Raw genomic sequence first — 13,234 nt, 5'->3', positions numbered from 1 at the left:
TAGCCTATTTTTTCCATCAAGTATGTTCTTAATTTTATTTATTGTGCTCTTGATCTCTGATTGGCTCTTTTCATCTATTTTTTTTTAAAGATTTTATTTGTTTATTTGACAGAGAGAGATCACAAGTAGACGGACAGGCAGACAGAGAGAGAGAGAGAGAGAGAGGGAAGCAGGCTCCCTGCTGAGCAGAGAGCCCGATGCGGGACTCGATCCCAGGACCCTGAGATCATGACCTGAGCCAAAGGCAGTGGCTTAACCCACTGAGCCACCCAGGCGCCCCTCTTTTCATCTATTTATATAAGATTAAGTTTTTAAAGCAATTTATTGCCCTTACTGTTAGCCCTAGATTTATAACTGTTTTTTCCTTCTCCCGTGGTCTTTTTGATAAACATAATTTTGTTTATCATTTATCTTCTATGTATTCTAGGGTGTCTCATTAGAGGGGGCATGAGAATCATTAATGTAACTTCATCTATTCTTTAGGTACTTTCTCTCTCAAGGATCTAATTCCCACTATCATTCCTTTCCTGTGGAACTTCTTGAATACACAGATACCATTCCTTCTACTCTTAAATATACCAAGTAAATGATCTATAGTGATCCTTCTCCATCATCAGTGAATACTACCTGACTAATTTTCCTATTCTTGGTAACCTTTTCGTTTTCCTCTGCTTTAATCAATCTCTCTTTGCTGACCATTTTGCTTTACTGTGGGTTTCTTGAAGTTGCAGACCTTGGACTTTCATTCCCAGTTTCTGATTATTTTCTTAAAAACATGATCTACCTTCAAGCTTTAGCTGTAGTCATTCCATAAATGAATTCAATACTCTAATTTTGATTCTAGTCTCTCACCTTCTTTACAAAATCTGGTGCTCAATTTTCTTTTCTCTTCTTTTCTTTTCTTTCTTTCTTTCTTTCTTTTTTTTTTTTTAAGATGCCCACTGCTCAATTTTCTTTTGAAAGTCTTTATTTAGGTAAATAACACGAAACTTGACATCTAGAAGCATGTAAGAGTTAATATGACGTGGAATACTGTGAAATAGAATGAACATAAAATTTGAGTTCCAAAACCTGGATTTCACTCCCAGTTCTACCACTTGCTAACTGTGACCTTATGCTCACTAAAACTTAGTTTATTCATCTACAAAACAGGAATATATTATATGTCCTACTTACATTATTGGGTTGTTATGATGATCAAATGGGATAATCAATGTAAAAGTTTTTACTATAAATATGAGTTGTTCTTCTCTTTTGTCCAAGGTTAGAAAAATATATCTCTGTCTATATATTTGCCTGTCATTCTCAGTAGCATAACCATTTTATCAAGCTTAAAATTATGAAATATTTGATATCTTTGGTTTCTCTTTAATTCCTGTGCCATTCCATGTCCAGGCTATACATATATATATGTAAACACACACACACACGCACAGAAAGTCGATAGATGATAGGTAGGTAGATAGATAGATAGATAAAATTTACTGTAAGTATCACATGAGTATGGAGGCTTAGAAGTCCCAAGATCTGTAGTCAGTAAGATAGAAATCTAGGCAGCCAATGATATAGTTCTGGTCTGAGTGTGAAGGCCTGAGAACCAGAAGAACTGATGGAATAAATTCCAGTGTAATGCTGGCAGTCTTGAGACCCAAGGAGAGCTAATGTTTCAGTTCCAGTCCAATGTCAAGAAAAGACCCATTTCCCAGCTCAAAGCAGTCACCAGAGAAATTCCTTCTTATACCAGAGGGGTCAGTCTTTTTGTTCTATTTAAGCCTTCAACTGATTGGATGAAGTTCACCCACATTAGGAAAGGCAATCCACAGGGCACCTAGCTAGCTCAGTTGGAGCTTGTGACTCTTGATCTTGGGGTTGTAGGCTCATCCCCACCTTGGATATAGAGATTACTTAAAAATAAACCTTAAAAAAAAAAAGCAATCTGCTTTACTCATCAGCTACCAATTCAAATGTTAATCTCATCCAAAAATATCCCCACAGACACATCCAGAATAATATTTGACTCAGTAAAGGGTCAAATACCCGGTATAGGTATATTCTATAGCTAGTTGATAGTTACGTTGACACCTAAAATTAACCATCAGAGCAGCTTAACATAAACTACACAAATCTAGTGGAAAGTAGTTGAATTCAGAATAATACAGCACTGCACATAATGCCCTTTTACCTGGTTTTCCTCTGGGCCCAGATTGGCCATGTACTCTGCATTGAAAATACATATTACCGAATGTCCAGTCTCTGAACATATTGCCCTTTGTGTTTATAACTCAGTAGCCTCAACCCTTGTTGCACCTGATACCATTAAGCTATTAAAAAAAAAAAGACCCACAAAGCATTTATGTATGTATGCATGCATGTGTCTATGTATGTATATATAATTTTATGAGGAATGTAACATGTCTTTTAAACTGTGCTAATATTTTTATTAGGATAATTATTGAGGTTAGTATTCTTGTTATGAGGTTGCATGAATTGTTCAGTTGTTGGCTTCCAAGAAGGAAAGAGAATTTTAACCTAAAACGCAGTCCTAAGGCCATTCAGCAAAGCTGACGAAGAATCTTTAAGTTCAAAGTTCCCTATCCAAGGAGTTCCTATTTTATAGGCCTATCTTAATATTTCTGCCATGTGTAGTCATTGGTTTGGAGTATCTCATGAGGAGTATGATCTTGGTGTAAACATAGTGATAAGTTCAGAACATATTAGCTTGAGCCATCAGTCAGTCACTTCTGGTAGGAAGAGATATGGGAGGTGTATTCTTATGGCCTCTGCTTTCTACCCCACCCTGTGATCCTATGGCCTTTACTTTGAAGATTTCCTGAATTTGGTATTTTAAGAATATTTATCATTCAACACCATATTGATTGAAAGATGCATCTTTATTTCCACCTTCACTTGCAAATCTTTTAAAATTTTTTCCCTTCTACTTTGACTCAATTTCTTCATGCCTTCCTTTCTAATTTATTTTTATACCTTGCCTAGGAATCTTTCATCCTTTCTAATAAGCCAGAGAGTATCAAGTCTTTTCTCAAACCTTTCATTTTCTCTAGCAGGGAGAAACCTTATATTAATTTATAAACATCTAGGATAAGAGGAATATCTTTAAATATATCCTAAAGATTAACATACTAGTTCCCATGGTAACCATATTCTCTGTATCTCACACACTGCTCAGAAGCTCCTTTTTATGAACCACGGCAACTCCTGCATTTCGGTTGAACATATCCACCAGGATCTTAATTGATAAAGTGGTTTTTAAGCTTCCCTGGCTACTTCTCTTCCTGATTCTTAGTTCTGTCTACTCTACCATGGCCTTGATGCCTGTATGTCTGATGGAATGTCTAATTCTTCCTTTCTTCAGCAAACCTGTAGCACATACATAAATGTTAGCCCTTCGCTTGAGAAGCAGTATGCAATTTTTTCTTCCCAGCTGTTTCCTGTGTGTGCTCACAAGGCTTAACATTCTTTATAATGTTTTTGACAACTTATAATTAAAACCAGTAACTTTTCAAATGAATTTCATTTAATCATTTACTTACCCCTGCTCTACCCATACTGCTACTTCCAGCCAACTCAATGTTCTATTTCCAAAACAATTTACTTTCACACTTCAGTTTAATCAAATACTGCTCAAGAATTTTAAGTGGTCCTCTGTTATTTTACAAATCAAATTCAAAATCTAAACTCCTTTGTTAGCATTTCAAGGCTCTTTCGGGCCCTCATAGTCTACTATTCATCATGTTTTGGTAATAAAAGTAGGCAACATTTATTTAATGTTAGGCACTGTGCTATGTACCATACATGTAATACTGCATTTACTCTTCACAACAAATATATGATATATACTTCTATTATCCCCAAGTTACATTAAGAAATTGGCAAAATAACCTGCATATGATCACCTACCTACTAAGTGATGGAGCAGTGACTTGAAGAAGGTCAGTTTGGCCTGAACTCATAGTTACTATCAAGCCATATCTCTCATTAAGGTATTATAAAAATAGTCTTTTTTTTTTTTTAAATTTTTTAGAACGTGGCAGTTGAGGGAGAGAGAGAATCTTAAGCAGGCTCCATGCCCAGCACTAGCTGACTGTGGGGCTCAGTCTCATGACCTGAGCCGAAATCAAGAGTTGGATACTAAACTGACTGAACCACCCAGGAGGCCCTAAAGATAATCTTTAACTTTACAGTTTTGATAAATAAGTCTTGATTTTTTTTCACTGAGGTCATGACAGCTTTTCTTTTCTGCCAAGGCATATTATTCATTTTTAAATCCTGTTCAAGCCCCATTTTCCTACTAAGGCATCCCACACTGACCATTCTCTTAGGTTTAATATCCTCTGTACTTAAGCTTGTATATGTAAATATATTTTTAGAGATTTATTTATTTATTTTTAGAAAGAAGGAGTGTGTGCAGAGAGTAGGGAGGGGCAGAGGATAGATGGAAAGAGAATCGCAAGTAGACTCAGGTTGAGCGTAGAGCCCAATGCTAGGCTCCATCTCATGACCCTGAGATCATGACCTGAGTCAAAATCAAGATGCCAGCTGAATCACCCAGGTGCCCCTTGTATATGTAAATATTATCATTAATTGGATTTTGTCCTCTAGTCTGGCTATTTTGTATATAGTTATCTCCCTAGCCAACCTATAAATTCTAGAAACTGTGTCTTCTCAATTTTCTGATGTGTCTTTGTACCTGATGCTGTTACAGGCACAGAATAGAAATTAAGGAATGTTTGTTAAACTGATGAAAAAGCGCGTTGTTTCAACTGATGGAGTGAATGTTTCTTTTTTCATCTTTTTTCACAGAGGCAGGAAGATTGATGGCTTGGTATTACATTACATTTGAGACAGTGAAGAAATTTTGTACTATCAGTGGAAAGGAGACTTTATTAGATCTGGTAAATTAGTTGTCACTAGAAAATAAATATATAATGATATAGTATAAAATAATATTGGGGAAACAACTAATTTGCATATCATGCAATTTAAGAATGAGTGAGCAGACAAGAAAGCATTTCTAGTAGTGCTTATGTCTCTCCATCTTACATACCTTTGATCATGAGATATGGAATATTATTCTTTACAATAAATTTTCAATTGTATCTCTGTATCAAGGCTAAGAAAATTTATATACATACCCAAAATAGGGATGGCAACTCTCTTTCAATTTAAATGATAATGCTATTTACCTTGGTAGTGGCTACCAAGTGTACTTTTTTGAGAAAGACCAGGATAATGTGTCATGATATATTAGGCAAGTCTGCTGTGAGTGATGGACAATGTTGGGACATGTGTGCCATGTACTTGCAATCCTTCTCTAAACTTTTTGCATCAGAAAAATAGTAGAAATAGGATAGGATTCATGATAGACTAGAAAAAAGCAGTGATTGCAGAGAAGTGGAGTGAAAACAAGATTATACTAAGATATCAACTGTGAGGGCAACTTTACAGTTATAGCAGTAAGTAGAACCATAGTCATGTTGATGATACTTGAGAACCATATTGGTCCTTTCTCCCTATACAGGGGTCATAAATATGCAACAAGATATTTATTCTTATTTTCAAATTTAACTATTAATTTTTATTTAAGATATCTAGGTTGATTTTTGTAATGAGATTATAAAACAAAAATTGCACAAAAACTGATGAAAACTAGAATGCTTCTATTTTTATGTAAATATTATTCTTAACTAAGGGTAATCAAGAGTAAAAAACCCCTAATTTAACATTAACTAATCTTATTTTGAGTTCAGCAAGTATGTAAGAGGATTAGAACAGATGTTAGTTTCATGTTACAGATGTGAGAAACCAAAGCACAAAAATGCTTTGCTCAAAGTCATCTGGCAGAATAGGCTCTAATACAAATTTCTTAATGTCTAAAGCATTCTTTCCATTACAAAATTAATCTCAAACAGGATAATGATTTGCAAACTACAGAAGGATAAATAATATTGTAATAGTAGTAGAAATGACTGCTACATTTATTGAGTGCTTACTAAGTGGTAGGCACAGGACTGAATATTTTAAATTTTATTTTGTTAATCTTTATGATCTTATTGGTGTAGTCCCAGTGTCTAGCGTAATGTCTAGCATATATCAAGTGTTTGTAAACACTTATTAGTGAATGAATGAATCCTTAAAGAAGCAAAATGTATAAAGTGAATTTTTAATTCTGTTACACATTTTAAATGATAAAGCTGTGATAGGCATGCTTTAAAAGGCAGCATGGAAAATAAGTAAATATAGAGAAAGAAGATGGAAGGAAAGAAGTAAAGAAGGGACATAAGTAAATGGGCAAATGATGAAATTTTATAGGTCACAATGATAGCCAGCTGCAAGGAATTTGTAGATGTGCAGTTAAGGATAAATGAAAAGAAAACACTGAATACTTTGAACAAAGATCCAAATCGGGTAACAATCAGGTATGGAAATTAAATATGTTTTAAATAATTTTTTAAAGGTTCTATTTAGTTAAAATAAGTAATAATAATAAAAGTTTTGCCCTGTGTTTTTATTTATAGATTTCCAATGGAAGGAAGAATTAAAACAAGAGAAATGAAAGTAAATTGGTAAAGATGATTATTAAATGTCTTAAAATACTACCATTTGCGATTCATATTTCTGAAAATTTTTTTTAGTTTTAAAAGTTACTATAATTTGTTTTCCTTAATACCAGAAAGGACACATATACATAAAAGTAAGGTGTCAGAATATAGATGTGAAATTAATGTCCCCAAATTCTCAGACTTCAATTAAAATAGATGATTTGTGAATTTTTTTAAATCTACAAACATTTTTTGAAAGTGTGTTCTGCCGAAGCAAGGTAATGACAGAAAAGAAGGTTAAGTTTGTCATCATCAGGAGCTTTCAAGTTAGCTTGAATGAGAACAATGAGAACCTTGTGTATGAAGATAATGGACAGTATGGAAACATATAATAAATGTATATTGAATGATAGTGGCATTCTGGGAGAGACAAATAGTAAAAGTAAAAACATGAGTGAGTGAATGCATGTATGACAGTGGAATGTCTATTCTACTGAGAATGGAAAGTTTGTATAGAGGAATAGTAATTAGAAGAGTAAACTAAGACTACATTGTAAATTGTTTGCAATCACAATCACAAATACAATGACATTCTTTTCTGCTTGCCTAGTGGTTGATTTTCGGAGTATTTTGTTCTTACTGTTAAACTTTTTGATTTCATGTGAAATGACTTTTTTATGTACTTCAGTAAAACCTGTTATTCAAAGAGTTTGTTTTTCCTCTTTAGATAGAGGAGGTCACTCTCTCTCTGGGATACTTCCTTACATTCCGTTGAGTTTTATCTCCCACATGCCTTGAAGTCTCAGAAACAAACTTCTCACAGTTTTATACAGCTCAACAGACAGATTATAGCTTGCACAGCAGAAGTTAATGTTCTGTTTCTTAGCTTTATTTTTCTAGAAATTCAAATACCCTTAGAGACCATATAGTCTAGTCCTTTCATTTTATAAATGAAGTAAGTGATGCCCAGATAAACTGTGACTTTCCCAAGATTTTATTGCAATACTAGAGACTGAGCTAGAGCTACAACCCAGGTCTCTTTCTTCTGTCAATTTTTTTCCCCAATGTACTCTGTTGCATCAACTATTGGGTCAAATTAAATCAGAGTATTTTTCCACAAGCATCTTCTTAGGAACACTTTATTGGCAGCTTGAATGCTTCCATTTACCTTCTCTTAAATTGGGTCATACATTCTTTTAATTGGGGCTGTCAGATTTTAGATTTGATGATTTTATAATTTTTTTAAAAATACATAGTTTAGTTTCCTATTATAATTTCCTACCTTTCATCTACTCGAGTGTGACCAGGAAGAGAAAACTATATAGAATCTTTTCTTAATCCAAAATGTATGGTGTTTTGGTAGGTAATAATGGCTAGTAGTTACCACTTTCCTGTGTCTCTCATATCCCTGTTACTGTGTTGAATTTCAGATCTTTTTTTTTTTAAGTAGATGTTAATCTTAATTTTAAACTTTTATCCTTCCAAGATTCTGACGTTTAATTTAAGGATTTTTAAAAAATTTTTTCAGTACTTTAATTCCCAGACCTTTTGTACTCAGTACTAGCTCTGTTTGTTTTAACTGGTATTTTTCAGTGAACTTGTAAGATGTATTTTCAAATCAGTGATTTCTCTTCTTCATTTGTTTCTTGTTATTATATAAGTAAGGCATGGATTAATTTTTAGAGTCAAAATTTATAAATCAAAAAGTAAGATCTGTTTTGGCCTCCCATATTTCTTCCCCAGAAGTATCTATTACCAGTAGTTTGCTGTGCATCCTTCCAATTTACAGTTTATTTAGCACAAATATCTGTGCTAATAAACATATGTAATGTCTACTACAAAAAAAATCATAACTATTGTTCTTGTGATGCTACAAGGACCAGAGGGGAAGGAATGGAAAACTGAATGGAAAGAAATCAGAGAGGAAGACAAACCATGAGACACTCTGGACTCTGTAAAACAAATTGAGGGTTACAGAAGGGAGGGGGGTTAGGGCATGGGGTAACTAGGTGATGGGTATTAAGGAGGGCACGTGTTGTGATGAACACTGGGTGTTATACTCGACTAATGAATCATTGAACACTACATCAAAAACTAACAATGTAGCTAATTTATTTTAGTCATCTTCTTTTATAGAGTGTTCAGTATAATATAATTTGAATTTGATTTTGAAGGGTGCTTTCATATAAATTAGCTGAATGAATATCTGATTTGGGGGTTGGATAGCTTAGACTACTATATATTCAGACATTTATACATTTATTTTTGAGGAATTTAGGAAACATTAAGTGGATTTATTCTTATAGTAATGAGTACTTGAAATGCAAGTAATTAAGCCCAAGGAGGAAAAACAAACCAGAGGTAGTAAAGAGAATGAAAATGCGAAGAAGCATCACAGTGTACAAATATGTTGGATATGGGGCACCTGGGTGACCCAGTCAGTTAAGCTACTGCCTTTGGCTCAGGTCATGATCCCAGAGTCCTGGGATAGAACCCCAGCAGGCTCCCTGCTCAGTGGGGAGTCTGTTTCTCCCTCTGCCTCTGTCCCTCCCCTTACCTCTGTGCAGGTGTGCATGCGCACGCTCTCTCTCTCTCTGTCAAATAAATAAATAAAATCTTAAAAAAAAAAACAAAACTAGTGATATACTAGATGTTGGCTAATTGAACCTAATAATAAAAAAATAAAATAAAATAAAAAGATTCTATATCTGTACATATACACATTAACCTTATTTTAACAGCAATGTATACTTTAATAATGTATTCTATAAATATAATATTATAAAATACAATATTATAAATATAATTTTTAACCACCCCTTTGTTGATGAAGAATTAGATGGCTTACAAATTTTTACTATTACAAATAATGCTGAAATGGGCTTTTTGGTGTTTATATCATATTTTTCAATGATTTCTGGGTGAAAGTATATATACATGAGAAAATTTAATATATAATGCCAAATTGCCTTTGAAAAGGCTTCTCTGATTTACAATTCCACTCACAGTGTAAAAAGAGTGACTGTTTCCACACATCCTAATACTTGTTTTGTATCTTTAAACTTTTGTCGATTTGGGGTGCCTGGGTGGCTCAGTGGGTTAAGCCTCTGCCTTCAGCTCAGGGTCCTGGGATAGAGCCCAGCTCAGCAGGGAGCCTGCTTCCCCCTCTCTCTGTCTGCCTCTCTGCCTACTTGTGATCTCTCTCTTTCAAATAAATAAATAAAATCTTAAAAAAATAATAAACTTTTGTCGATCTAATGGATGAAAATTATATTTAAAAATTTGTATGTCCCTGATTATTTGGAGGAAATATGTGTATTATCTGGTTTTACGCAGAAGTTTTAAATTGTTATAAAATCATGCATACTTATCTTTTCCTTATGAGTTCTAGATTTTGTGTCTTTTAGGAAGTTTTTTCCCATCCTGTATTTCTTAGGATTAGAAAACTATATAATAAAGTGAATTAACAATAGCTTAAGGAAGACAGGCTACTATTCTTTTACCAAAGAGATAGCTCGAAGTGGATACTCTAAGGTAGATACGGTGGCTTCATGGTATCATCAGTATGTGGGTTTCCATCTTTCAGTTTTGTCATCCCACATAACTTCTGTTTCAAGATCACCTTTTGTCCGAAATGATTGCAGGGGCTTCAGCCATTACATTTGAGTATCTTCCCTCGTTTAGTAGACTTCTTGGAAGTCCTGATAACAGTTTGCACCTAGTTATATGACTACCCCTAAGTGCAAAGGACACTGAGAAATATCTTGTTGATAGTGTGCCTAGGTTAAAATTGGAGTTCTGCTATTAAGAAGGAAAGAACATGAGTGTTGGGTAGGCAAAGCAGCCTCTGCCACATGTCCTAAGATTATAGGACTTCTTCTATTATTTCTTCTAATACTTGCAAACCATTTTATTTTTACCCTTAGGCTTCTTATAAGGCATCTGGAGTTAATTTTTTATATGGTGAAAGTTAGGATTTTATATTAGTCCCCAAAAGGTAGTCAGATATATTTGATAAATATGTTGTTGTTTTCTCTTTGCCTACTGATTTGAAATGCTGTCTTCTCATAAAGTTAATTCCTAATGATCTGTTTCTGGACACTTAACTATTAGTCTAGTCTATTTTGTTGCTGTGATGGTATGATATTGTTTTATTTGCTTTTCATTTATTGGAAGTTTTGTGATATGGTAAGACAAATTCCTCCTTTTCTTCTAAAAATATTTTTGGCTATTCTTACATTTTTACTCTCTATGAATTTTAGAATCAGTTCATCAAGATCTGTAAAAAGTCCTATTGAAATTGATTTTATAGATTAGTTTGGGGAAGATTCTTGTTTTTACAGTTCTGAATCTTTCTGTCTAGGAATATGGTATCTTTCTCCATCTATTCAGGTCTGTATGTCTTTCTGTGACATTTTGTAATTTACCATTTAGGTTTATATTTCTTGGTAGGTTTACTTCTTGGTATTTTATGGAGTATGATATTGCAAACAGAGTCCTTTTAAAAACTGTGTAACGTATTTTGTATTCAGGTATGGATGGTATGTAAGAAGGCTACTGGGTTTTGGTTTTTGTTTTAAGGCTACTGGTTTTTGAATTTTGATTGTTTTATCTATCTTACTGAACTCTCTTAAGAGTACTGGAAGCCCTTCATTTGATTTGCAGGGATTTGCTAGATAGACAATCATATCTATAAAGAGGAATAGTTTTATCTCTTGATTTCTAATAGTTAAAACTCTTTTTTTTTTCTTAACTTGTTGTAGGCGAAACTTCTAATATACTGTCTTTAGTTTCAGAGCAAACATTCTTGTCCCATTACTGTTTTTAGTTGTCAAGCATCCAGTGTCACACCACCAAGGAATTCCTTACACCTTTGGGATTAGGTTCTGGGATGCATATTCCTCCTCCTCACTTACACGTAAAAACAGTTTTGAGTTCATGGTAGAGAGCAACCTATTTTGGGTTGTCATTATAATGAATCTGAAAGTGTCTTTTATGTTTTTTGCAGGGTTTCTAACTTTCTTGAGTACATTTTTGCTAATTTATATGTTCTGGAGATAGCATTACTTTCATCCAGATTGTTTTATGACGTGTTTTGTTCTCTAATAAATTAAAAATTTCCTCTGAAAATGTAATGTCAGCTTTCTAATTTCTAACATATTTGTGTCATCTCTTCTTTTTCTTAATTGGATTTTCCAGAAGTTTCTATATTTTGATCTTTGCAAGCCATTTTTTTATTTCATTAATTTCTGATTTTATCTTTATTTTCTTACTTTTACTTTCTTTTTTTGTAGTTTTTAAAAAACTATATGTTTGCTCCATTTATTTTGTTTTTCTTGTTTTCCATAAAATATTTAAGACTACAAATTTTCTTGTAAGTACCACTTTGACATTGTTCTATAGGTTTTCTAAATCTATTTCTATTCTTTTTAAAGGTAATTTTAATTTCCTTTTTAAGAATTATTTAAAATTGTTTTTTAAAATTCTTAAAGTCAGTATTTTATTGTTAATTTCTACTTTTACTGGGTTGTAGTTGGAGAATGTGGCCTATCAGTGTTCTGCTTTATGATATATATTGTGATTTTACTTTTGGATTAATACATGGTTAATTTTTAAAAATTTTTATTTACTTTTTATTTATTTTTAAATTTTATTTATTTTATTTTTTATTATTTTTATTAACATATAATGTATTATTTGTTTCAGAGGTATAGATATGTGAATCATCAGTCTTACACAACTCACAGCACTCACCAGTGTCCATCACCTAGCCACCCTATCCCTCCCACTCCCCTCCCCTCGAGAAACCCTTAGTTTGTTTTCTGAGATTAAGAGTCTCTTATGTTTTGTCTCCCTGTCTGGTTTTGTATTGTTTCATTTTTCCCTCCCTTCCCACATGATCCTCTGTCTTGTTTCTCAAATTCCTCATATCAGTGAGATCATATGATAATTGTCTTTCTCTGATTGATTTATTTAGCTTAGCATAATACCCTCTAGTTCCATCCACGTCATTGCAAATGGCAAGATTTCAGGGTTTTTTTTTATGGCTGCATAATATTCATACACACACACACACACATACATACATACCACATCTTCTTTATTCATTTATTCATTCATTCATTCAAACTCTTTCCAAAGTTTGGATATTGTGAACATTGCTGCTATAACATTAGGGTGTTTGCCCCTTCAGATCACTACATTTGTATCTTTAGGGTAAATACCCAGTAGTACGATTGCTGGGTCATAGGGTAGCTCTATTTTCAACTTTTTGAGGAACCTCCATGCTGTTTTCCACAGTGGCTGCACCAGCTTGCACTCCCACCAACAATGTAGGAGGGTTCCCCTTTCTCCACATCCTCGCCAACACCTGTCATTTCCTTACTTGTTAATTTTAGCCATTCTGACTGGTGTGAGGTGGTATCTCACTGTGGTTTTGATTTGTATTTCACTGATGCCGAGTGATGTGGAGCACTTTTTCATGTGTCTGTTGGCCATCTGGATGTCTTCTTTGCAGAAATGTCTGTTCATGTCCTCTGCCCATTTCTTGTTTAGATTATTTGTTCTTTGGGTGTTGAGTTTGAGAAGTTCTTTACAGATTTTGGATACTAGCCCTTTATCTGATACGTCATTTGCAAATATCTTCTCCCATTCTGTCAGTTGTCTTTTTTTTT

The 13,234-nt window shown here is 33.7% G+C and overlaps 1 protein-coding gene across 1 annotated transcript in view; it reads left to right on the top strand.

Annotated features, from left to right (window-relative positions):
• The window catches only part of LOC111142922 (HFM1, ATP dependent DNA helicase homolog), a 135,035-nt gene that overhangs the window by 50,774 nt on the left and 71,027 nt on the right, over nucleotides 1-13,234 (top strand). Inside the window, exons 20-23 of the mRNA XM_022496294.1 lie at nucleotides 4,822-4,913; nucleotides 6,331-6,437; nucleotides 6,537-6,584; nucleotides 10,995-11,008. Of these exons, the coding sequence (XP_022352002.1) occupies nucleotides 4,822-4,913; nucleotides 6,331-6,437; nucleotides 6,537-6,584; nucleotides 10,995-11,008 (261 nt within the window). The remainder of the gene's footprint in view (nucleotides 1-4,821; nucleotides 4,914-6,330; nucleotides 6,438-6,536; nucleotides 6,585-10,994; nucleotides 11,009-13,234) is intronic.

This window comes from Enhydra lutris, unplaced genomic scaffold, assembly GCF_002288905.1.
Source record: "Enhydra lutris kenyoni isolate GAN:26980312 unplaced genomic scaffold, ASM228890v2 scaffoldscaffold9, whole genome shotgun sequence".
Classification (NCBI taxonomy): Eukaryota; Metazoa; Chordata; class Mammalia; order Carnivora; family Mustelidae; genus Enhydra; species Enhydra lutris.
The sequence above is the reverse complement of the archived record's forward strand: the minus strand, read 5'-3'. Positions and strand labels throughout refer to the sequence as shown.